General features: G+C 52.3%; 2 protein-coding genes across 17 annotated transcripts in view; one reads left to right on the top strand and one right to left on the bottom strand.

Moving 5' to 3' along the window:
* The window catches only part of LOC308572642 (uncharacterized protein), a 200,854-nt gene that overhangs the window by 36,553 nt on the left and 138,336 nt on the right, over positions 1–25,965 (bottom strand). For 3 of the 7 annotated variants that reach the window (XM_081168858.1, XM_081168860.1, XM_081168861.1), the window contains one exon: positions 23,739–25,939. In XM_081168858.1, the coding sequence (XP_081024984.1) occupies positions 24,105–25,939 (1,835 nt within the window). In that variant the 3' untranslated portion in view covers positions 23,739–24,104. Of the gene's footprint in view, positions 1–3,109; positions 4,981–16,960; positions 17,088–18,063; positions 18,150–18,648; positions 18,731–18,902; positions 19,704–23,738; positions 25,940–25,965 lie in introns of those variants that run through there. The other 4 variants (XM_081168864.1, XM_081168863.1, XM_081168862.1 and 1 more) reach the window with 4 other exon arrangements.
* LOC308572645 (uncharacterized protein) overlaps positions 1–25,965 on the top strand; it is a 223,035-nt gene that overhangs the window by 72,222 nt on the left and 124,848 nt on the right. The gene's annotated exons all lie outside the window — the stretch shown is intronic.

Here is a 25,965-nt window from a genome sequence, read left to right as displayed (position 1 = left end):
GTTGCTTACGGTGAAGAGTGGGGAATGAATAGAAATAAAAATACTGTGTTGTAGCTTAGCCCCCCCCCCCCAGCTTGCTTTGTCTGGGGCTTCTCCTGGATCCAACACACTCACTGGGGGCTCAGGCGGCCTCAGTGACTAGCAGGATCCCTTTCCAGCCAGGGGCCTCCACGCTCTGGACCCCAGGAGGCCATGGCAGGGCCCTCTAGGCGGAGCTGCCCACATGCAAAAGTGGCCGGGCTCCCTCTCTTGATTCAATATATTTCTATCTCCCCCTTTTCTCCAAGGAGCTCCAGGGGGCATCCATGGCCCCCCCTCCTCACTGAAGCCCCACAACCTAGTTTTCCTGGCCCAATTCAAGGGGCTCACATTTGGTACCCCAAATATCAGAACACCTGCAGGACTGGGGTGCAAGAGCCCCTCTCTCCCCCTGCGCTTCCTTCCAGCAACTGCATCCCGGGACCCCCCTCTTCTCCCCAATGCAGAGACTCACCGGCTCCCCGGAGGCGCCACGGATGCAGCACGTGCAGAAGAGAGAGACAAAGGCCCCTCCTCCCTTTTAGGCAGGGCGGAGAGGGAGGGGCTTGGGCTCGGGAGTTTTGTTTCCCCCCCCCCCAACCCCACCGCCTTGACTTCCTCTCCTCTCTAGGAATCCCACTCAATCCCCTTTAACCCTTGGCAAGCCAGCTCCCCCTCTCTCCCTGGTGTCCAGTACCGGGGAGTTCCACAGGTGAACTCTGCGTTTAATTTTACCTGTCCCGAATCTTCCAACATCCCGACTCCTTGGATGTCTTTGAGTTCCACTGTCAGGAGATGCAACTCTCCCTCCACTTTCTCTAGTCCAGACTTGGCTTTTGAAAATTAGGGGGGGGGTCAGTAATTAGCCAAATGGGAACCCCGCTCTAAAGTCTAAAGAGACCCAAAGGCTGGAACCTTTCTTCATAGCCAAGTCTGCCTTGATCATTTTGGCAGCCCTTTTCTGAACCTTTTCCAACTCCCCAAACATCCTTCATGAGGAGAGGCGACTGTGCCCCCCCTGAGGTTACATACGCCATGGATTTGGGATCAGGGGGGCTGCAGGGCTCTGTCCGGGGCCTGTTGTGGCTCCATCTGTCGATAAACGACTTGGATGGAGGAATTGAGGGGATGCTCATCCAGTTTGCAGATGACGCCAAACTGGGAGGGGCAGCTAATGGCACAGAATTACCATTACAGATTGGAGAACTGGGGGCAAGCTGACAAAATGAATTTCCCTAGGGACAAAGGTCAGGTGCTGCACTTAGGCAGGAAGAAGCAGATGCAGAACTATAGAATGGGGGACATAGCAGTGCATGTGAAAAAGAACGAGGGGTCTTGGTGGTCCCCAAGCTCCACCTGAGTTCACAGTGTGATGCAGCTGGCGGGGGGGGGGAGGCGGCGGTTCTGGGGCGTCCAGTTCCGCGCTGCGCCCCCCTCGGGCTCCGCCGCCCTCTCCCGCGAGGCTGCCTGCCTTTATTTCGCCCCCTTCTTCCCCACGGACCGGGACCCCATCTTCCCTCCCGAAGGCGCGCCGGCGGAGGGAAGGGCGAGGCGGGATGGCGAGCAAGGGGCCTGCCAGGCGCGCGCCCGGAGAAGCAGCCAGGGCCGGAGCCGGGGGGCGAAATCGGCTAGAAATATATCCACAAATATCTCTCTAAACAAAAGGATCCATTATTGCCGGAGCGGCTGGTCCAGCAGCAGCAGCATCAATCTGGCTGGACGGAAAGGGAACCGGAGGAGGATGCGGGAAGAGCGCCGCCCCCCCCCCCGACACGTGAAAATGGGTTTGTGCGGAGAGGGAGGCTCCGCCAGAAAAGAAGCGGCTCTGGCCAGCAGAAGCCCGCCGGTCCTGCCCCCTCGGCAGAGGGCGCGCGCGTGTTTGTGTGGGAGGGAGGGAGGGAGGGAGGGGGCGCGCCTGTGTGCGCCAGGTGGAGGGATGGCGGAGGGAGCCAGCCCAGCCCCGGGCTCCAGCCCTCGGGGGTCACCTCCCACATCTGGGGGTCCCTTTGAGTGCCCTGCGATTTAGGACTCTCCCCCTCCCCGCACACCTTCTAGGATGAGGAGAGAAGCGGGGAGAGGTTCTCTCCATCCCCCCACCCCGCCCCTCCTTCCTTTCTATTTATCCTGAGGCAAGAGAGGAGGAGCTTCAAATCCACACTAAACTCCAATGTGGCTGACATCTGAGGAGAACGTCGGAAGAGTCCCGCAGCTGCTGGATCGGGCCCCAGAGGCCCCGCCTCCTGTCCTCACAGTGGCCAAGCAGATGCCCATGATGGCAAACCCACAAGCGAGGTCCCAAGACAAGAGCCCTCTTCTCCCCTCCTGGGGATTCCAGCAACTGAGGCTCAGAAGCATAACTGGCTCCAGCTGGGAAGGCAGAGTCCCTCCCGCCTGGCTAGAAGGGGCATCCATATCCCTCCCCTCCATGAATGTGTCTCATCCTCTTTGAAAGCCATCCTAGTTTATGGCTATCACGGTCTCCTGCACAGCAGCCAACGCCTAGGGGCCAAGGTCTGAAAGGCATTTGCCAAGCATCATCTCTGGGAATGACCATCCAAGTAGGACCAGTTCGGACAGCTGCTCCAGGAGACAATGGTCAGTAGTATCGAAAGCCGCTGAGAGGTTGAGGGGAATTAACAGGGACAAGTTCCCCTGTGTCTCTCTCTCTTGAGAGAAGTCATCATTCGGGCCACCAAAGCAGTTTCTGTGCCAAAACTGGACCTAAACCCTGATTGAAATGGATGTAGAAAATCAGTTTCCTCCAAGAGCCCCTGGATCTGGCCCACAACCACCCGCTCCAGAACCGTGCCCAGGAAAGGGAGATGAGCAACCGGCCGGTAGTTAGTGTGGGAATATTCAGGGATGCAGGAGAGGATATATTGTTTGATTATAGCCTTTCCAACTTGTGTTAACAAGTTCCACAATTTAGCAGAGTAACATTCCCCTTTTTAAACTCACAGCAGATGCGTTTGCTCAGGCTCGCTAAAGCCTCTAGAATAAGTTTCATTTGTAATGTCCCCTTTTGTCCCTCATAAAAGATAAGACACAACACAGTCTTCTGTAAAAGTATAAAAGAATTTACTCACTCACATTCTGTTCACAATTGGATCCCAGAAGGCAGACTTAGCTTAGAAAAGTAATGTACACCTGGAAACTATCCCATAAGGAGACAGTCCCTTTGTCCTCTCTTGGATACAAGCCAAGAGGGCATCTTAGGCTAAGCAGATGTTGCTTCTTCGATGAAAGTAGTCAGAGAGAGAGACTGGCCGACCAGTCCTGCTCTTTGTTACCTGGGCAGGTGAGGTCACGCCCACCTCTAGTCACATGCAAACTGGGTGGGTGGGGATGCTTTGAGAGTGCAGGTGGAGGCCTTGAGATGGATGAAATGGCCCCAGCCCCCACCAGATGCTTCATGGGACGTGAAATATTTCTTCCAGGTGAAGCTCTTTCCACATTCCAAGCACTATTCAGGATTCTCCGTTGTATGAATTCTTTGGTGGAAAGTGAGATGAGACCTGCGACTGAAGCTCTTTCCACACTCTTGGCATTGAAATGATTTCTCCCCAGTGTGAATTTTCTCATGTCGACGGAACTGTGTGCTTGTAGTAAACCTCTTCTTGCATTCTAAGCACTGATATGGTTTCTCCCCACTGTGAATTCTTTGATGGGAGGTGAGACTTGAGCTCCGATTGAAGTTCTTCCCACATTCCAGACACTGAAATGGTTTCTCCCCTGTATGAGTCATTTGATGGGAAGTGAGATGGTTGTTCCGCCTGAAGCTCTTCCCACATTCCACACACTGATATGGTTTCTCCCCCGTATGAACCCTTTGATGGGAACGGAGATTGGGCCTCTGACTGAAGCTCTTCCCACACTCTAAGCACTGATATGGTTTCTCCCCAGTGTGAATTCTTTTGTGTTGATGCAAGTCTCCTCCTGTAGTAAAGCACTTCTCACATTCCAAGCACTGATACGGCTTCTCCCCTGTATGAATTCTGAGGTGAGAAGTGAGACTGTCCTTCCAGAAGAAAGTCTTCCCACATTCCATGCACTGGTATGGTTTCTCTCCACTGTGAATACTCTGATGTCGACGGAAGTATTTGCTTGTAGGAAAAGACTTCCCACATTCCAAGCACTTATATGGTTTCTCCCCTGTATGAATTCTTTGATGGGAAGTGAGACATGACCTCCGTTTGAAGTTCTTCCCACATTCCAGACACTGAAATGGTTTCTCCCCTGTATGAGTCATTTGATGGGAAGTGAGATGGTCGTTCCGCCTGAAGCTCTTTCCACATTCCAGGCACTGATAGGGTTTCTCGCCACTGTGAATTCTCTTATGTTGTTGCAAGTCTCTTCTTGTAGTAAAGAACTTCTCACATTCCAGGCACTGAAATAGTTTCTCCCCTGTATGAATTCTTTGGTGGGAAGTGAATTGGGCTCTCCATCTGAAGCTCTTTCCACACTCTTGGCATTGAAATGGTTTCTCCCCAGTGTGAATTCTCTGATGTTGATGAAATAAATTTTTTGTAGTAAAGCACTTTGTGCATTCCAAGCACTGAAATGGTTTCTCCCCTGTATGAATTCTCTGATGGGAAGTGAGACTGTCCTTCCTGGAAAAGCTCTTCCCACATTCCATGCACTGGTACGGTTTCTCTTCGCTGTGAATCCTCTGATGTCGATGGAAGCATTTGCTTGTAGGAAAAGACTTACCACACTTCAAGCACTTATATGGTTTCTCCCCGGAATGAATTCTTTGATGGTCTTTGAAATGTGAGCTGTGATTGAAGTTCTTTCCACATTCCAAACACTGAAAGGGTTTCTTCCCAATAGGATTCATTTGATGGGAAGTGGCATGGGAGCCCTGACTGAAGTTCTCCCCACACTCCAAATCTTGATATGGCTTCTCCACTGTGAGAATTTTGGTGTGTTGCCCTTTTTTCTTAATTTCGATTTCATCACCACCTGCAACGAAGAGAGGAACAGGTCAGAGCCTAAGAAAGAAATGGAGTTCCCAGTTTTTGAATAATGCTAATGAACATTTGTGATAAAGGAAGATCTGAAGGGAGTTAGATGGGAAGTCTTACTGCAGAATTCACTGCCTTTGCTGACTAACATTCACTGATATATTTATGGGAAATACAGATTCAAAAAGCCTGTTCTTTTCAGGGATGAAATTTATTTGGCTCAATCATTGAACCAACTCCATCTGCAAGGTCAGAGATATCTTTGAATATGAATTGGAATCTCTGTCTACCAATTACGTAGCGTCCAGGGGAGAATTAAACTGCTGGGTAATGACATAATTCTAAATGGGTCTGGAAAATATATCAAAAAAAGCTCAAAACTAAGTACTGGTGATTTCAAAATATTAAAATGAATATATAGTTCTGAGACTTTGCCTTTAACTTCAAAGCTTCACAATTGGTAAATCTCCTTTCTCTGTTTTTCCTATGCGGAACGGACTGAAAACCGACGGGAACTTTTTATAAGTGCAGAGATGCGGAGACGATCAAGGGAGAAAAACTAATAAATCGTAGTTAGTAAATCATAGCAAAAATAACACGGAATGCCTTTTGATTTTGGATATGCCATAACCTACAGCTAAGAGATGAAAGGTGCAGAATGGCTGGAGAGGTTGGAGAGAGACTGCAGGTGAGAGAATGGACAGAATCTGTTGGGGGGGGGACCTGAGACGGCAGATGATGAAGAAAAGTGCACAGCTTTACAAATGTAAAAAGAGAAGAAAGAAAGAAAGAAAGAAAGAAAGAAAGAAAGAAAGAAAGAAAGAAAGAAAGAGGCGGGCTGCCCTCGGCGCTGCCTGAGCCCCCGCCCGCCGCCATCTTGCGCCAGGCCCCCTCCCCTCGCCCGCCGCCCGGAGACCGAGCCAAGCGCGCCGGGGACCCTCCGCGCCGCCGCAGCCTCCTTACCGCCCGGGGCCTCCCGCAGACGCCCCCGCGGCCCCTCAGCCGCACGCTCCCTCCGGCCCGGCACCCGCCAGGTCGCCATCGCCACTTCCCTCGCCCGGCGGAGGGATTCTTCCGCCGGACCCCGCCGGCGCCGGGACTACTTCCGAGGGCGCAGCGGCGGCGCTGGGCGGGCGGCGGTGGCGGCGCTGCTCCGGCTTCTTCCCCCCCGGGGGCCGCTTGCTCACTCGTCGAGGGAAGCGTCAAGCCGGCCGTTTCCTCAGAGAAATCTGGCGGCCCGCGGAGGACTACTTTTTCTCCGCGGAAGGCTTCGAGGGCGTCGTTTGCATATAAAGTCAGATATCCAGCAAGATAGCGAAAAAAGAAAGAAAAGAATAAGAATAAAAGAAATCCAAATTTCCAGTGCAATTTTCATAACCAATTGGAGAGGGGAAAATAGTGGAAGTGAACAGCTGGCTTCGCAAATGGTGTAAACAGGTTTGGATTCTTAGATCACGGACTGCAGTTTCTTGAAGATGGACTTCTGGCAAGTGATGGGCTGCACCTCACAACGGTTGGGAGAAATGTTTTTGCCAAAAATCTCAGAAACCTCATCAGGAGGGCTTTAAACTGACTAATGGGGGGGGGGAGGGAGACAGTGCTCCTGAAGGTAGGAGTCTATCAATTAATGAAGATGACCATCCAAATGTCATAGACCAAATGGAGCAAACAGCACGCGGACCTAGTGGTGGGAGGAAAAAATCCTTAAATAAGAGACACGGGGGAATGATTAATGGACTTCAATGTCTGTACACTAATGCGCAAAGCATGGGAAATAAACAAGATGAGCTTGAGCTCTTGGTACAGCAAACTAAATATGACATAATAGGCATCACTGAAACCTGGTGGGATAAGTCCCACAATTGGAATGTAATAATGGGGGGATACAATTTATTTCAGAGAAACAGACCAGACAAGAAAGGAGGAGGAGTGGCGTTATATGTCAGGGATGTGTATACCTGTGAAGAGATCCAAGATTTAGAACCTCAAAGCCAAAGTGAGAGCATTTGGGTCAAAATTAAGAGAGAGAAGAATAACAGAGACCTCATTGTGGGAGTTTACTATAGATCCCCAAGCCAAACGGAGGACATAGATGACGCCTTCCTGGAACAGATGGCCAAGCATGCAAAAGGAAGGGAGATAGTAGTAATGGGGGACTTCAATTACCCGGATATTTGTTGGACGTTGTCAGGGGTTCAGGAGCAGAGGCAAGGGCAGGGGAGGAAACAGAGAGCGAGGGGGAGGAGGCAGAAGAAAAGATGAGTGATGACGACGACCCGAGATCTCCGAGTCTTTCCAGTGAATCAGAAGATTCACAGAAAGGAGCGCCAGTGGCCAGGGCAAGGGGGGAGCCTAGGGGGACACCCCAGGAAGATAGAGCCAGAGGGGACTCAGAGGAGAGCAGTTGGAGATCGGGACCAGCGTCACCGCCAGAGAGCAGGGAAGAGGAAGGGGGCCAGGGATCAAGCGCTGGCAGCTCACAACAGGGGGGAGGGCACGAGTCAGGAGTGGCCACACCTCCATCGGGGAGCGAAGAAACGGTCAGACGGAAAGTGGAAGGTTGGGCGCGCGCGCCAAGTTCAAATGCACAGGAAAGTGACGCAGTAGGCAGCCCGGAAAGGGAGCCAGGTCCTAAAGCCCGGCGCAAGGAGACAGGAGGTTCCGGGGGGTCGGCGTCAGAAGAATCCCGGAAGGAAGAGACCCCGGGGGGCAGAGGGACCCAGAGGAGAACAGTCAGGCGGAAAAGGTGGAGCAGGGCTAGGATATTAAGTTGGTGCACAAGGGGCGGAGACTCAGACGGAGCTTCGCCGATCTAACCCCTAGACGTAGAGTTGCACGCAGCAGCTTGGGAATGGAAACTGTAACTCAATAAAGACTTTTACTTAATGATCGCTGGCTAGCGTGATCCTCTGTGAGCTAGGATCTGGAAGCAGCTCTGACAGTAAGCTCCGTCTCTTAATTGTGGGCATCTACGGCCTCAAGGAGAGGAGAGAAAGCGGGTGCCTACTAGCGAGCTCACGACCGGCAGACAACATGACGGCTGAGCAGCAGATAGCGGAACTCAGAGAAGCAGTGTCACAACTGAATGCCGAGGCTCTCGCATCCAGGAAGAGAGAGGAGGAGGCAGCTGCCGCCTACAGGGATCTCCAGGTCAGGTTGGACATGCTTACGAAGCAAGGGCAACTGACACCCAAACAGGAGGGGATTGGGTTGGGGAGACGAACAGGCGGTCTGGTCTCTCACTTCGATGGGAACCTGCAACAGTACCCCAACTTTAGAGCAGATGTAATGTGTGCACTGCAACTGCTGAACAAAGACTTTAGAGATGAGCAAGAGAAAGTGGGATTCATCATGTCCCATTTGCATGGAGATGCTAAGGCATGGCTGCGCAATTTGTGGAGGGATAAGGATCCGGCGCTCCAAAATGCGGATGCCTTTATTAAAGCGATGGATGGGTGCTTTTTATCAAGCATTGACGTGGATCTTGCTCGGCAGCAGATACATGGACTGAAGCAAGGGAGGGCCAGCGTAAGGCAGTACCATGCCCGCTTTTTCGCTTTGGTCAGTGCCCTGGAATGGGACAGAGATTCGGCTCCGGTAAGAGACCTGTTTTGGGAGGGATTGCACGGCTCGGTTAAAGATGAAATTGCGAGGGGGGAGAGACCCCGGACCACGCAGGAGATCGTTCAGAGGGCGCTGGCGGTGGGGGTGCGGCTGGAAGAACGTCCGTGGAGCAGGGACGAAGGGCGCGGAGGGCGCGAAACAGCCAGGGGCTCCTCCTTCCTTCCCAGAGAAGCAGCGCGTGCGCAATCCACGCCTCCGCCAGGAGGAGGGGCGGAACCTATGGAGGTTGGAAGTGCAAGGGCTCAGTCAGCAGCCAGAGCCCTAGCACCGGCAGCAGTGAAAGCGAAGCCTCCTAGAGGGAACAGGAAGTGTTACATCTGCGATGATCCGCAGCATATGGTGAAAGAGTGTCCCCGGAGGCTCCACCAGCACACTGCAGCCTCAGCAATGGTAACTGCAGCAACGCAGCAAGGAGAACCACAGCAGGGAAACGACGATGTCTGGCTGGAGGAAGAGGCAATGGGGCCCAGCCAGACGTGTCAGTGAAGAAGTCCCCGGAGATTTCACAGCCCATGGACCCCCTCCCGCCCAAACCAGTAGTGAGGCTCACCGCATCGCTCCAGCTGCCCAATGGAATCACCATGGACGTGCCAATCACCATTGACTCAGGAAGCAATGCGGACTTTATAGGGCAGGACTTTGTCGACCGGCACGCTATACAGTTGCTGCCGGCCACGCTGCCCCTGCAGGTTGTCACGGTGGATGGCAGGGAGCTGCTAGGGGGGCAAGTGGTGAAGCAGACGCCGCCAATGGTGATGCGGCTTGGGAATCACAGGGAAATCATCAGCTTCAACGTCACTCAACTATCGGACACGCCCATTGTATTGGGCATGAGTTGGCTGGACAAGCACAGCCCAACGCTGGCGTGGTACCAGAGGCAGCTGACCTTCGGCTCTTCCTTTTGTGCTGAACACTGCATCGTCCCCCGGCAGGAAGGAGAGGAAGAGGAGACACAGCTGCTGCTAGGCACGCTGCAAGCGATTCCTCACAAGTACGCAGAATTTTTGGAGGTTTTCTGCGAGAAGGAGGCAGACAGGCTACCCCCCCACAGACCATATGACTGCAAAATTGACCTGCTGCCGGGGGCGGCGCTGCCTAAAGGGAAACTGTATTCCATGTCAGAGGACGAACTGCAGGAACTCAAAGAGTTCATAGATCATAATTTGGAGCGTGGTTTCATCCGGGAGTCCAAGGCAGCGGGGGGCAGTCCTGTATTCTTTGTTAAGAAGCGGGACACGCCCCAAAAAAGACTTGTGGTGGACTATCGCATCTTAAACAGTGTGACCAAGCCATCGGACTTCCCCATGCCCCGAATCGACGACCTCCTCGCAAAGGTACGGAAGGGCCGCGTGTTCACCAAGTTGGACCTGCGAGGGGCGTACAACCTCATTCGCATGCGGGAAGGAGATGAGTGGAAGACAGCCATGTTCACGCCACTGGGCACCTACGAATATAGAGTTATGCCTTTTGGATTGCAAAATGGCTCCCACGTTTTTCAAGCGTTCATGCATCACGTGTTGGCGGGGCTCCTCTACAAGACGTGCGTCTGTTTCTTGGATGACATCCTGATCTTTTCGGAATCGCAGCAGGAGCATGACAGACACGTCAAGGAAGTGCTGAGCAGGCTACAGCAGCATAGGCTCTACGCCAAGCTGGAGAAGTGCCAATTCGATGTGACAGAGGTGGATTTCCTGGGCTACAAGTTGTCTGACAAGGGGCTCGCCATGGACAGCGCCAAGGTTCGAGCAGTGTTGGATTGGAAAAGCCCACGCAACCGAAAGGAGGTCCAACGGTTTGTCGGCTTCGCGAACTTCTATCGCAAGTTTATCAAAGGCTTTGCCATGCAGACAGCGGCCATCACGGACACGCTCAGCTCCAAGAAAAAGAAGTTCATCTGGACAGAACAGGCGGAGCAGTCCTTTCAGGCACTCAAGCGTCTCTTCGCGTCGGAAGAGCAGCTGCTTCATGTCAACCCCAGCAGGCCGATGAGGGTGGAGACAGACGCTTCGGACAGAGCCGTGGGAGCAGTCCTGCTGCAGAAAGACCCGCAGGGGGTTTGGAGGCCGGGAGCGTTTTACTCCAGGAAGCTCAGCAAGTCCGAACAGAACTACACCATCTGGGACAGGGAGTTGCTGGCCATTCATGCAGCGTTCAAAGCGTGGAGGCACTTCCTGATCGGCGCCAAGCACACGGTGCAGGTCTGCACGGACCACAAGAATCTGGAGCACTGGCGCACGGCACAGTTCCTGAACCAGAGGCAGATACGTTGTGCTGAGTTCTTTGCGAACTTCGACTTCCGAATAGAGTATGTCCCGGGGGACACCAACATCATGGCGGATGCTCTCTCCCGTAAGCCGCAGTATCTGGAGGAGGCAACGCCAGCGGCCGCCATGCACATCTTCGCACCAACAGTGTGGGCGTGCGCTGCGGCAACAGTTGACCTGGAGGCGGTGCGACGAGCGTTGCAGGATGACTCCTTCGCGCAAGCAAAGATGGCAGAGGTGCAGAGGGGCACGGCAGCGACCGACGAGTTCCAGCTGCGAGATGGATTGCTCATCCGTAAAGGAGCCATCTACGTGCCGGGAGACGAACTTCGCGCCAAGGTACTGCAGCAGCTGCACGACGCGCCCACTGCCGGGCACTTTGGCAAGGAGAAGACGGTGGAATTGGTCGCCAGAGACTTCTGGTGGCCCGGAATGAGAGGGGAAGTCGCGGACTACGTAGCGAGGTGTGACACCTGCCAGAGGGCCAAACCAGTGCACAGACCGCCGGCTGGACTGTTGGAACCGCTGCAAACTCCGGTCGAACCATGGGAGAGAGTGGCCCTGGACTTTGTCACGGATCTGCCCAGCTCGAGGGGCATGACGGCCGTGCTGGTGGTGGTGGACTTGTTCTCCAATATGGCACATTTCATTCCGTGTGCTAAGGTGGCCACGGCGGAACAAACCGCCAAACTGTTCATAGACCACGTGTTCAAGGTTCACGGTCTGCCGCGGTCTATTCTGTCCGACCGAGGGCGACAGTTCATCTCGAATTTCTGGCAGAAGCTGATGGGCTTCCTGAACGTCAAGATCAACCTGGCGTCGGCTAGACACCCGCAGACCAACGGGCAAGCGGAGCGGGTCAATGCCATCATGCAGCAGTACCTGAGATGTTATGCGAATCAACAGCCTGCGACGTGGGTGGATTACCTGCCTCTCGCCGAGTTTGCCTACAACAACACGAAGCACGTGTCCACGGGGGTCACGCCGTTCTTCGCCAACAACGGGAGGCACCCCAGAACCTTCCCGGGACTGGAAAGAATGGGGGAGGGGGAGCCGCAGACAGCAGATGCGTTCGCGTCGGAGTTGCAGGAGGTCCACGATCAGCTGCGGCGGCACCTGGAGCTGGCCAAACACGCATACAAGGTACAAGCGGACAAACACAGAAGGGTTGGCGAAGAGATCCGTGTGGGAGACTGGGTCTGGTTAGCAGCCCACGCAGTGCCGGCAAGGTCGTTGGCGAAGAAGAAACTAGGGCATAAGCAACTGGGGCCCTACCAAGTCGAAGAGCAGGTCAACCCGGTGGCTTTCAGGCTGGCGCTTCCGGAAGGTTCCAGGATGCATCCGGTGTTCCACAGATCGGTGCTCACTCCCTACAAGGCACCGCACAGGTTTCAGGAACCAGGAACGGCACCGAGTCCGCTCAGAGAAAGAACCGGGCACGCGGGAGTGGCACAGGAGGAGCGCATCAACGAAGTCATGGAGATTTTGGACTCCAGATTGGGGGAAGAGGGGGTAGAATACCTTCTCGCCAAGGAGGGCACCCCGGCCAGTGCCAACAGCTGGGTGCCGGGCTACGCTTTAGACGAACCTCTGCTCAAAGAAGAGTTTCATGCCCTCTTCCCACATAGGCCAATGCCAGCAGACTTTTTCGACGACTGGCTTTTCACGCCCACGCTTTCAGCCAGCACGTTCCGGGGGTTCGACTCGGAGGAGGAACCGACACGAGACGCCCGTTCCCCGGAGGGGTCACCCTCGGGATCTGCCTCAGAACCCTCGTATTGGTGGGACGATAGACCAGAGGAGCAGTGGCGCAGAAAGTGGCTGGAGGGTCCAGGACGAGCAACGCCGCCGGAAGGAAGCGAGGGAGAGACGGACATGGACGTTTTCGGGGACGACCCGGGTTTCGAGCACGGCAGCACAGAGATGGAAGCGGAGGTGACCGTCGTCGACGAGAGCAGGGGGGAAGAACCGGAAGACTTCAGATGGAGGCCCGCCACGGGAAGCGAACTGTATCCGACATTCGTCCCCCTGACACAGCAGCACCCAGCTCCCGCACCGGAAGGAGGGGAGGGGGGAAGAGGGGGCTTCGAGGGGGGGATGGATGTCAGGGGTTCAGGAGCAGAGGCAAGGGCAAGGGAGGAAACAGAGAGCGAGGGGGAGGAGGCAGAAGAAAAGATGAGTGATGACGACGACCCGAGATCTCCGAGTCTTTCCAGTGAATCAGAAGATTCACAGAAAGGAGCGCCAGTGGCCAGGGCAAGGGGGGAGCCTAGGGGGACACCCCAGGAAGATAGAGCCAGAGGGGACTCAGAGGAGAGCAGTTGGAGATCGGGACCAGCGTCACCGCCAGAGAGCAGGGAAGAGGAAGGGGGCCAGGGATCAAGCGCTGGCAGCTCACAACAGGGGGGAGGGCACGAGTCAGGAGTGGCCACACCTCCATCGGGGAGCGAAGAAACGGTCAGACGGAAAGTGGAAGGTTGGGCGCACGCGCCAAGTTCAAATGCACAGGAAAGTGACGCAGTAGGCAGCCCGGAAAGGGAGCCAGGTCCTAAAGCCCGGCGCAAGGAGACAGGAGGTTCCGGGGGGTCGGCGTCAGAAGAATCCCGGAAGGAAGAGACCCCGGGGGGCAGAGGGACCCAGAGGAGAACAGTCAGGCGGAAAAGGTGGAGCAGGGCTAGGATATTAAGTTGGTGCACAAGGGGCGGAGACTCAGACGGAGCTTCGCCGATCTAACCCCTAGACGTAGAGTTGCACGCAGCAGCTTGACAATGGAAACTGTAACTCAATAAAGACTTTTACTTAATGATCGCTGGCTAGCGTGATCCTCTGTGAGCTAGGATCTGGAAGCAGCTCTGACAGACGTCAAACTCAGCCAAGAGCAAAAGGTCAAACAGATTCCTCACTGGCCTTGCAGACAACTTCATTGTCCAGAAAGTGGGAGAAGCAACAAGAGGAACAGCCATTTTAGATCTCGTCCTAACCAATGTTGATGACCTGGTTAGTGGGGTAGATGTGGAAGGATCATTAGGCGCGAGTGATCATGCTCTTCTGAAGTTTACTATACAGCGGAAAGGAGCAGCCAAGCACACTAGGACTCAATTTCTTGACTTTAAGAAAGCCGACTTCATAAAACTTAGGGAAGTGCTGGGTGAGATCCCATGGACAGCAATACTAAAAGGAAAGGGAGTTCATGATGGCTGGGAGTTTGTTAAGAGGGAGATAGTAAAAGCACAACATCAGGCAATACCAATGAGACGGAAACATGGAAGGTGCCTAAAGAAGCCAGGGTGGCTATCTAAAGAACTTTTAACTGAATTAAGATTAAAAAAGGATGTGTACAAAAAATGGAAAAGGGGGGATACCACCAAAGAGGAATTCAAACAAATAGCCAGCACGTGTAGACACAAAGTCAGAAAAGCTAAAGCACAGAATGAACTCAGGCTTGCTAGAGAGGTTAAAAGCAACAAAAAAGGCTTTTATGGGTATGTTCGTAGCAAAAGGAAGAACAAAGAAACAGTGGGGTCACTCCGAGGAGAAGATGGTGAAATGCAAACAGGGGACACAGAAAGGGCTGAACTCCTCAATGCCTTCTTTGCCTCAGTCTTCTCCGATAAAGAAAACAATGCCCGACCTGAAGAATTTGGAGCAAATGATTCAGCAAAGGAAACACAGCCCAGAATAACTAAGGAGATAGTACAAGAATATTTGGCTAGTCTAGATGTATTCAAGTCTCCAGGGCCAGATGAACTGCATCCAAGAGTATTAAAAGAACTGGCAGATGTGATCTCAGAACCACTGGCAGTCATCTTTGAGAATTCCTGGAGAACAGGCGAAGTCCCGGCAGACTGGAGGAGGGCAAATGTTGTCCCTATTTTCAAAAAGGGGAAAAGAGAGGACCCAAATAATTACCGCCCAGTCAGTCTGACATCAATACCAGGGAAGATTCTGGAGCAGATCATTAAGCAAACAGTCTGTGAGCACCTAGAAAGGAATGCTGTGATCACCAATAGTCAGCATGGATTTCTGAAAAATAAGTCATGTCAGACTAACCTGATCTCGTTTTTTGACAGAATTACAAGCCTGGTAGATGAAGGGAATGCAGTGGATGTAGCCTACCTTGATTTCAGCAAGGCATTTGACAAGGTGCCCCATGATATTCTTGTAAAGAAGCTGGTAAAATGCGGACTTGACTATGCTACCACTCAGTGGATTTGTAACTGGCTGACTGACCGATCCCAAAGAGTGCTCATCAATGGTTCCTCTTCATCATGGAGAAGAGTGACTAGTGGGGTGCCACAGGGTTCTGTCTTGGGCCCGGTCTTATTCAACATCTTTATCAACGACTTGGATGATGGACTCAAGGGCATCCTGATCAAATTTGCAGATGACACAAAACTGGGAGGGGTGGCTAACACCCCAGAGGACAGGATCACACTTCAAAACGACCTTGACAGATTAGAGAACTGGGCAAAAACAAACAAGATGAATTTTAACAGGGAGAAATGTAAAGTATTGCACTTGGGCAAAAAAAATGAGAGGCACAAATACAAGATGGGTGACACCTGGCTTGAGAGCAGTACATGTGAAAAGGATCTAGGAGTCTTGGTTGACCACAAACTTGACATGAGCCAACAGTGTGACGCGGCAGCTAAAAAAGCCAATGCAATACTGGGCTGCATCAATAGGAGTATAGCATCTAGATCAAGGGAAGTAATAGTGCCACTGTATTCTGCTCTGGTCAGACCACACCTGGAGTACTGTGTCCAGTTCTGGGCACCACAATTCAAGAAGGACACTGACAAACTGGAACGTGTCCAGAGGAGGGCAACCAAAATGGTCAAAGGCCTGGAAACGATGCCTTATGAGGAACGGCTAAGGGAGCTGGGCATGTTTAGCCTGGAGAAGAGGATGTTAAGGGGTGATATGATAGCCATGTTCAAATATATAAAAGGATGTCACATAGAGGAGGGAGAAAGGTTGTTTTCTGCTGCTCCAGAGAAGCGGACACGGAGCAATAGATCCAAACTACAAGAAAGAAGATTCCACCTAAACATTAGGAAGAACTTCCTGACAGTAAGAGCTGTTTGACAGTGGAATTTGCTGCCAAGGAGTGTGGTGGAGTCTCCTCCTTTGGAGGTCTTTAAGCAGAGGCTTGACAACCATATGTCAGGAGTGCTCTGATGGTGTTTCCTGCTTGGCAGGGGGTTGGACTCGATGGCCCCTGTGGTCTATTCCAACTCTATGATTCTATGATTCTATGAAACAGTGGCGTAGCGTGGGGGGTGCCAGGGGTGCCGGCCGCACCGGGCGCAACATCTGGGGGGGCGCGAGTCCAGAGGGAAGGGACAAGTTCCTTCCTCCGCCGGGCTCCCCGCCGCCACCGCCAGCCTTGCGCCCTAGCGCACGCGCGCCCCCCGCTGTCGCTGTGGCTGCGCTCCGCTCACTGCTCGCAGGAGAAGCAGCCGCTGCAGCAGCGCCGACGCCGCCACCGACGCCTGGCCGGGCACGGGCAGCCTCTGCACCCTGCTGCCGCCGCCATCCCCTCGGCCCAGGCACAGGCGGCGGCTGCTTCTGCCTCCATCCTCCTCCGGGCAAGCAGCGTTGTTTGCGCGGCAGCGCCAGCGGCAACTCGCAGGTTAGGGGTTGGGGGGGCGCAAATTACTTGCGTTGCCCCGGGTGCTGACAACTCACGCTACGCCGCTGCTATGAAAGAAAGAAAGAAAGAAGGAAGGAAGGAAGGAAGGAAGGAAGGAAGGAAGGAAGGAAGGAAGGAAGGAAGGAAGGAAGGAAGGAAGCTGTTCCTAAGCCAGAAGCTACAGTTTAGAACTGGATATGGAACAACTGATTGGTTCAAAACACTCAGAAGGCCTATCCACATCCTGATCCTTGTGCAAAAAGGCAGAAGCGGAGGAACAATATTCACAGACAAAACAGTCCCCAGCCCTCCATGCCAGGTGAGCTGGGGGGGGGGTGAGAATCCCAGGTGCTCTAGGTGGCAACGTTGGGATCCATCCAAATATGGGAGGTTTGTCCCAGAGAAATATCTATTGAATTCCAAAGCAGATATGATGACCCAAGCAGGAACTTTACCCAGAGAGATCATGGTCCTCCAAGTCTCCTCCAGGACTTCCTTATGCAGAGCTCTCTGGGCAGGATCCAGCAACGCCCACTCCTCAACCGTGAAACAAACAGCGACATCTTCAAAAGAAACTGAGCTCTGAAAGAAAAATATCCTTCTCTTAGGCACCATAAAAATCATTTCCTGGATGTTGCTCTTTTGCTTCCTGCCTGGGTTGTTTTAATCGGATTGGTCTGCTGCACATTCTGATTATTGGTGCTTATTTTAATGAACTCCACGTTGTTTTATTCAGATCAATATGTCTGTGCAAGTGTTCCAGTTTGCCAAATGGAAGAATCCCTCTCTCCTCTCCCTAAGTTTTGTTCTGGAATGAAAAGACTATCCAGATGTCCTAAAGACAATTTGTAAGAAATAATACTAGCGACATTCAGAGTTAAGGTGAATTGGCAACTCATTATCCTCGGTGCATAAATCTTCATTAATGGCATTTTCAGCCTTTGTTAAGGGCAGCTTTGACAGAAGCAATGAGGAGGGGAGAGATTTGTTCTGTCTCAGAAATGTCCTCTCCCCCTCCCCCCTCAGCCTCTTCCCCCCCAAGGCTCCTTCACCCTACGTGGGGCTACCTTTGAAGGTGACCTGGAAACTACAACTAATCCAGAATGCAGCAGCTAGACTGGTGACTGGGAGCGGCCGCCGGTCTTGAAAGACCAACATTGGCTCCCAGTACGTTTCCGAGCACAATTCAAAGGGTTGGTGCTGACCTTTAAAGCCTTAAACACCCTCGGTCCAGTATACCTGAAGGAGCGTCTCCACCCCCATCGTTCTACCCGGACACTGAGGTCCAGCACCGAGGGCCTTCTGGCGGTTCCCTCACTGCGAGAAGCCAAGTTACAGGGAACCAGGCAGAGGGCCTTCTCGGTAGTGGCGCCCTCCCTGTGGAACGCCCTCCGACCAGATGTCAAAGAGAAAAATAGCTACCAGACTTTTAGAAGAAGGGAAGCTTTTAATGTTTGATGTATTACAGTATTTTGATATTTTTTGGAAGCCGCCCAGAGTGGCTGGGGAAGCCCAGCCAGATGGGCGGGGCATAAATAAAAAATTATTATTATTATACCTGATCCGGTTCCACAGCCGCTGCTTCCCCTCCACCAGGATGAAGAGATGGAGGAGGAGGAGGTCTTGCCGGCATCCTTCTTTCACCTGCGAGAGACAAAGGGAAGTGGGGAGACCGGAGTGCAGGATGCTTCTCCCAGAGGTGCATTTGGGAGTTTGCCCCCATTTCATAATTTAGTTGTGTTAAAGTAGGTACATCTCTCCTTTGGGTTCTTGGCCCAAGTGTCTTCCTCAAAACACTAAAAGAACAGAGGAAGATGGAATGGAATTGCTGAAATAATTAACAGAAGTGGAATACAAAAAGGGAGGTGTGAGGAGGTCGTGGAAATAAGTGAATGAAAGATGGGATAATGAAATTGTTTGATTTATTTTATTGTTTTTGTTTCGTTTTGTTAGTTTAATGTATTGTATTGTATTGTATTGTATTGTATTGTATTGTATTGTATTGTATTGTCTTTTTAGTGTTTAAATTTTTGGAAAAGTAATAAATATTATAAAACAAAAACAAAACACTAAAAGAACCCACAGAGTAGTTTGAGAATCTCCAGAATGTGACCCAACTGAGAAGGAAGTCCTTTCTCCTTACCCAGCGGCCCCTCTCTGGTGTCCAACGAAGTCCTCTCTGCCTCAGAGGAATCAGGACCCGTTTCTGCAGAAAGATCCTTTTCCTGAAACAGCAACAAGAATTTGTAATAGAGAATGTAGAGAATGGTTAAAAAAGGAATGGCTGGGGCAAAAACTTGAGGGGTGTCCAAAGTCATTCCAAAAAAAGGATGGGATTTAGGGATCTTCTCCCTCCTTGGAGCCCCTTGGGAGCATCCAGAGGAAAGTCTCTCTCACCTGCTTCCTCTCCTCTGCCTGACTCAGGAGGAAACCTTCGGCCAGGGCCACCGCCTGGGAACTGGTCTCTGCTCCACATTCCCTCACCCAGCTCTCCATCTCCGCTGGAAGGACAGCCAGGAACTGCTCCAAGATCACCAGGTCCAGCATCTCAGCTTTCGTGTGCCTTTCTGGCTTCAGCCACTGGTGGCAAAGGTGATGGAGTCGGCTGCAAACCTCTCGGGGTCCTTCGGCCTCCTGGGAGAAGAACCACCTGAACTGCCGGCTCTGCGCCTCTGAGCAAAGGGTGTCCTCCTCTCCCAGGATCTTCTGCATGGAGCTTTCCCAGAATCCCCCACTGCTCCCAGTTTCCATAGCATGGCCTCTTCCTGCTCCAGGGCCAGCTGAGTCTTCCTCATCCATCTTTTCTTTGACCAAGTTCTGTCTGTCCGAATTAGAGGTGCTGGCAAACTCTACAAAGGAAATATAGTGTTCTGTAATAAAATTGACCCGCTGTCAGGAGAATGGAAAGGTTCTCTGAGCAAGTGTGGATGAGTCTTGCTAGGAACCAGAGTATGACTACATCACAGGCCAGACTCTGAGCTTTCTTGAAGAAGGAAAGGAAGAAGAAAGGAGAAGAAGAAATTCTCTCGCCCTCCTGGAAGGGAAGTGACCAGGCCAAAAGTGGAGGCAAATCAAGCGGTTTTTGTGAGATGAATCAGCCTGGTGGCTCCTGCCTCTCAGTGTTTTCAGCCCAGGAATGAAGTTAGAACAATGATTCCATTGTTCCGAGTGTAATGTGGGCACTAGGCCAGAGTGGGGCTCCTCAAGAGTTGCTCTCCCTCCCACCCCCATTTCAGGGCACTCTCCTTTTCTGCTCTCCTGGTGACAGGACTGCCTCAACTGCTGGCTCTGCGCCTCTGAGCGAAGGGTGTCCTCCTCTCCCAGGATCTTCTGCCCAGAGCTTTCCCAGAATCCCCCACTGCTCCCAGTTTCCATAGCATGGCCTCTTCCTGCTCCAGAGCCATCTGAGTCTTCCTCATCCATCTCTAGGAGGGAACCCCCTTTTTCTTTGACCAAGTTCTGCCTGTGTCAATTAGAAGTGCTGGCAAATGCTGCAAAGGAAATATGTTGTTCTGTTATGAAATTGGCACACGGTCAGCAGAAGAAAAAGGTCCCCTGAGCAAGTGTGGATGAGTCTTGCTAGGAACCAGGGCTGGACTCCACCACACGCCAGACTCTGAACTTTCTGTAAGAAAAAAAGGAAGAAGAAAGGAGAAGAAGAAATCCTCTTGCCAGGCCAAAAGTGGAGGCAATGGAAGCGGTTTCTGTGAGATGAATCAGCCTGGTGGCTCCTGCCTCTCAGTGTTTTCAGCCCAGGAATGAAGTCAGAACAATGATTCCTTTGTTCCGAGTGTAATGTGGGCACTAGGCCAGAGTGGGGCTCCTCAAGAGTTGCTCTCCCTCCCACCCCCATTTCAGGGCACTCTCCTTTTCTGCTTCTGCCTCGTTTTCTAGCACTCTGCATCTCCAACGTCCTCCAGACAGACTCCTGGGGTGGGATCCCTTTTTATCTGTTATGAGGGTCAGATCCTGATCTGGCCAAGCCCCTGAGGATGAAATGGGCGAGGCCAAAGTTCATGTGGGATGGACCAAAGGACAGCACTAAGAAGCAAGTGCAATATTGAGTTTTATTACTGAATTTTAATTAGCATCTTAATGTTGTCAACTGCTGTGGGGGCTTACGGTGAAGGGCGGGTAATGAATAATGATAATGATAATCATAACCATAATAATAATACTGTGTTGTAGCTTAGCCCCCCCCCCCAGCCAGCTTTGTCTGGGGATTCTCCTGGATCCAGCACACTCACTGTGTGGCCTCAGTGACTAGCAGGATCCCTTTCCAGCCAGTGTCCTCCACACTCTGGACCCCAGGAGGCCATGGCAGGGCCCTCTAGGCGGAGCTGCCCAAATGCAGCGGGCAGGACCCCTCTCTTGATTCCTGGTCTTTCTCTCTCCCCCTTTTCTCCAAGGAGCTCCAGGGGGCGTCCATGGGGGGGGGGGCTCCTCACTGAAGCCCCACCACCTTGAGAACACATCTAATTCCCCTCTCAAACAGCAGCTTTGGTGGCCAGTTCATTTCCTGGCCCAATTCAAGGGGCTCACATTTGGTACCCCAAATATCAGAACATCTGCAGGACTGGGGCGCAAGAGCCCCTCTCCCCCCCTGCGCTCCTTCCAGCAACTGGACCCCCCCTGCATCCCGGGGCCCCCCCTTCTCCCCAATGCAGAGACTCACCGGCTCCCCGGAGGCGCCATGGATGCAGCACGTGCAGAAGAGAGAGACAAAGGCCCCGCCTCCTTTTTAGGCAGGGCGGAGAGGGAGGGGCTTGGGCTCGGGAATTTCTCCCCCCAACCCCCCCAACGCCTTTATTTTCTCCCCTCTCTAGGAATCCCGCTCAATCCCTTTTAACCCTTGGCAAGCCAGCTCCCCCTCTCTCCCTCTGGTGTCCAGTGCCGGGGAGTTCCACAGGTGAACTCTGCTTTGCGTTTAATTTTACCTGTCCTGAATCTTCCAACATCCCGATTCCTTGGATGTCTTTGAGTTCCACTGTCAGGAGATGCAACTCTCCCTCCACTTTCTCTAGGCCAGGCTTGGCTTTTGAAAATTAGCGGGGGGGGGGGGCTCAGTAATTAGCTAATTGGGAACCACCGCTCTAAAGTCTAAAGAGCCCCAAAGGCTGCAACCTTTCTTCATAGCCAAGTCTGCCTTGATCATTTTGGCAGCACTTTTGTGAACCATTTCCAACTCCCCAAACATCCTTCATGACGAGAGGCGACTGTGCCCCCCATGAGGTTACGCCATGGATTTGTGACCGGGGGGGGGGGCTGCAGGGCTCTGTCCGGGGCCTGTTGTGGCTCCATCTGTCGATCTTGGATGGAGGAGTTGAGGGGATGCTCATCCAGTTTGCAGATGACACCAAACTGGGAGGGAAGGCACAAACTGGGAGGGGCAGCTAATGGCACAGAAGACAGAATCGGGATTCAGGATGACCATTACAGATTGGAGAACTGGGGGCAAGCTGACAAAATGAATTTCCATAGGCATGAACCAGATGCAGAACTATAGAATGGGGGACATAGCAGTGCATGGGAAAAAGATCGAGGGGTCTTTGTGGACCCCAAGCGCCACATGAGTTCACAGTGTGATGCAGCTGGCGGGGGGGGGGCGCTGCGTGGACTCAGGCCAGGGTCCCCTGGGGCTCGGCCGGTCTCTTCCTCCCAGGAAGGCTCCTCCCGCCCGCCTTTCTTTCGCCCTCCGTCCTTTCCCCTCTTCCCCATCTTCCCTCCCTGCCGCCCGCCGGAGGGTTAGCGAGGGCGAGGCGCGCCCCGAGAAGCAGGCAGGGCCGCAGCTGGGGGGCGGCGAGGTGGGTCCCTGCCAGGGCTCCATAGATATCTCTATGAATAAAAGGATCCATTACTGCCGGAGCAGCTGGTCCAGCTTCCAGGTGGGCGCGGCGGCGGCAGCAGCATCAATGGAGCCGCCCGGAGCCTGGCTGGACGGAAAGGGAACCGGGGGAGGATGCGGGAAGAGCGCGCCCCCCACACACATGAAAACGGGTTTGTGGGGAGACGGAGGCTCCGCCAGAAAAGAAGCCCGCCGGTCCTGCCCCCTCGGCAGAGGGAGCGCATGTGTGCGCCAAGTGGAGGGATGGCGGAGGGAGCCAGCCCAGCCCCGGGCTCCAGCCCTCAGGGGTCACCTCCCACATCTGGGGGTCCCTTTGAGTGCCCTTCGATTTAGGACTCTCCCCCTCCCCGCACACCTTCTAGGATGAGGAGAGAAGCGGGGAGAGGTTCTCTCCATCCCCCCACCCCGCCCCTCCTTCCTTTATATTTATCCTGAGGCAAGAGAGGAGGAGCTTCAAATCCACACTAAACTCCAATGTGGCTGACATCTGAGGAGAACATCGGAAGAGTCCCGCAGCTGCTGGATCGGGCCCCACAGGCCCCGCCTCCTGTCCTCACAGTGGCCAAGCAGATGCCCATTATGGCAAACCCACAAGCGAGATCCCAAGACAAGAGCCCTCTTCTCCCCTCCTGGGGATTCCAGCAACTGAGGCTCAGAAGCATAACTGGCTCCAGCTGGGAAGGCAGAGTCCCTCCCGCCTGGCTAGAAGGGGCATCCATATCCCTCCCCCCCATGAATGTGTCTCATCCTCTTTGAAAGCCATCCTAGTTGGCGGCAAACTCCTAGAGGCCAAGGTCTGAAAAGCATTTGCCAAGCATCCCCCTCTGGTAATGACCATCCAAGTAGGACCAGTTCGGACAGCCACTCCAGAAGGAGACAACGGTCAGTTGTATCAAAAGCGGCTGAGAGGTTGAGGGGAATTAACAGGGACATGTTCCCCTGTGTCTCTCTCTCTTGAGAGAAGTCATCATTCAGGGCCACCAAAGCAGTTTCTGTGCCAAAACTGGACCTAAACCCTGACTGAAATGGATGTAGAAAATCAGTTTCCTCCAAGAGCCCCTGGATCTGGCCCACAACCACCCGCTCCAGAACCTTGCCCAGGAAAGGGAGATGAGCAACCGGCCGGTAGTTAGTGTGGGAATGTTCAGGGATGCAGGAGAGGGTATATTGTTTGATTATAGCCTTTCCAACTTGTGTTAACAAGTTCCACAATTTAGCAGAGTAACATTCCCCTTTTTAAACTCACAGCAGATGCGTTTGCTCAGGCTCGCTAAAGCCTCTAGAATAAGTTTCATTTGTAATGTCCCCTTTAGTCCCTCATAAAAGATAAGACACAACACAGTCTTCTGTAAAAGTATAAAGAGTTTACTCACTCACATTCTGTTCACAATTGGATCCCAGAAGGCAGACTTAGCTTAGAAAAGTAATGTACACCTGGAAACTATCCCATAAGGAGACAGTCCCTTTGTCTTCTCTTGGATACAAGCCAAGAGGGCATCTTAGGCTAAGCAGATGTTGCTTCTTTGATGAAAGTAGTCAGAGAGAGAGAGAGAGGTGGCTGACCAGTCCTGCTCTATGTTACCTGGGCAGGTGAGGTCACGCCCACCTCTAGTCACATGCAAACTGGGTGGGTGGGGATGCTTTGAGAATGCAGGTGGAGGCCTTGAGATGGATGAAATGGCCCCAGCCCCACCAGATGCTTCATGGGACGTGAAATATTTCTTCCAGGTGAAGCTCTTTCCACATTCCAAGCACTATTCGGGATTCTCCGTTGTATGAATTCTTTGGTGGAAAGTGAGATGAGACCTGCGACTGAAGCTCTTTCCACACTCTTGGCATTGAAATGGTTTCTCCCCAGTGTGAATTTTCTGATGTCGACGGACGTGTGTGCTTGTAGTAAACCTCTTCTTGCATTCCGAGCACTGATATGGTTTCTCCCCACTGTGAATTCTTTGATGGGAAGTGAGACTTGAGCTCCGACTGAAGCTCTTCCCACATTCCATGCACTGATATGGTTTCTCCCCCGTATGAACCCTTTGATGGGAATGGAGATTGGCACTCTGACTGAAGCTCTTCCCACACTCTAAGCACTGATATGGTTTCTCCCCAGTGTGAATTCTCTTGTGTTGTTGCAAGTCTCTTCTTCCAGCAAAGCACTTTGTGCATTCCAAGCACTGATACGGCTTCTCCCCTGTATGAATTCTGAGGTGAGAAGTGAGACTGTCCTTCCTGAAGAAAGTCTTCCCACATTCCATGCACTGGTATGGTTTCTCTCCACTGTGAATACTCTGGTGTCGACGGAAGTATTTGCTTGTAGGAAAGGACTCCCCACATTCCAAGCACTTATATGGTTTCTCCCCAGTATGAATTCTTTGATGGGAAGTGAGACATGACCTCCGATTGAAGCTCTTTCCACATTCCAGACACTGAAATGGTTTCTCCCCTGTATGAGTCATTTGATGGGAAGTGAGATGGTCGTTCCGCCTGAAGCTCTTTCCACATTCCAAGCACTGATAGGGTTTCTCGCCACTGTGAATTCTCTTATGTTGTTGCAAGTCTCTTCTTGTAGTAAAGAACTTCTCACATTCCAGGCACTGAAATAGTTTCTCCCCTGTATGAATTCTTTGGTGGGAAGTGAAATGGGATCTCCATCTATAGCTCTTTCCACACTCTTGGCATTGAAATGGTTTCTCCCCAGTGTGAATTCTCTGATGTTGATGAAATAAATTTCGTGTAGTAAAGCATTTTGTGCATTCCAAGCACTGAAATGGTCTCTCCCCTGTATGAATTCTGAGGTGATAAGTGAGATTGTCCCTCCTGGAGAAGCTCTTCCCACATTCCACACACTGGTATGGTTTCTCTCTGCTGTGAATAATCTGATGTCGACGGAAGTATTTGCTTGTAGGAAAAGACTCCCCACATTCCAAGCACTTATATCGTTTCTCCCCTCTATGAATTCTTTCATGGGAAGAGAGGTAGGACCTCCGACCGAAGCTCTTTCCACATTGCAAGCACTTATATGGCTTCTCCCCTTTATGAATTGTTTGATGAGAAATGAGACTTGCCCTCTGACTGAAGCTCTTTCCACATTCCAAGCACTGATATGGTTTCTCCCCACTGTGAATTCTCTTGTGTTTATGTAAGTTTCCTCTTGTAGTAAAGAACTTCTCACATTCCAGGCACTGATACGGCTTCTCCCCTGTATGAATTCTTTGATGGGAAGTGAGACTCTCCTTCCTGGAGAAGCTCTTCCCACATTCCAAACACTGAAAGGGTTTCTCCCCGCTGTGAATCCTCTGATGTCGATGGAAGCATTTGCTTGTAGAAAAAGACTTCCCACACTTCAAGCACTGATATGGTTTCTCCCCGGAATGAATTCTTTGATGGTCTTTGAGATGTGAGCTGTGATTGAAGCTCTTTCCACATTCCAAACACTGAAAGGGTTTCTTCCCAATAGGATTTATTTGATGGGAAGTGGCATGGGAGCTCTGACTGAAGTTCTCTCCATGTTCCAAATCTGGATGTGGCTTCTCCACTGTGAGGATTTTGTCGTGTTGTCCCTTGTTCTTAATTTCTAATTCATCACCATCTGCAATGAAGAGAGGAACAGATCAG

Source organism: Podarcis bocagei (assembly GCF_964188305.1).
Source record: "Podarcis bocagei genome assembly, chromosome: 13".
NCBI classification, from domain to species: Eukaryota; Metazoa; Chordata; class Lepidosauria; order Squamata; family Lacertidae; genus Podarcis; species Podarcis bocagei.
Note: the sequence above shows the minus strand (reverse complement) of the source record. Positions and strands in the feature narration are given on the sequence as shown.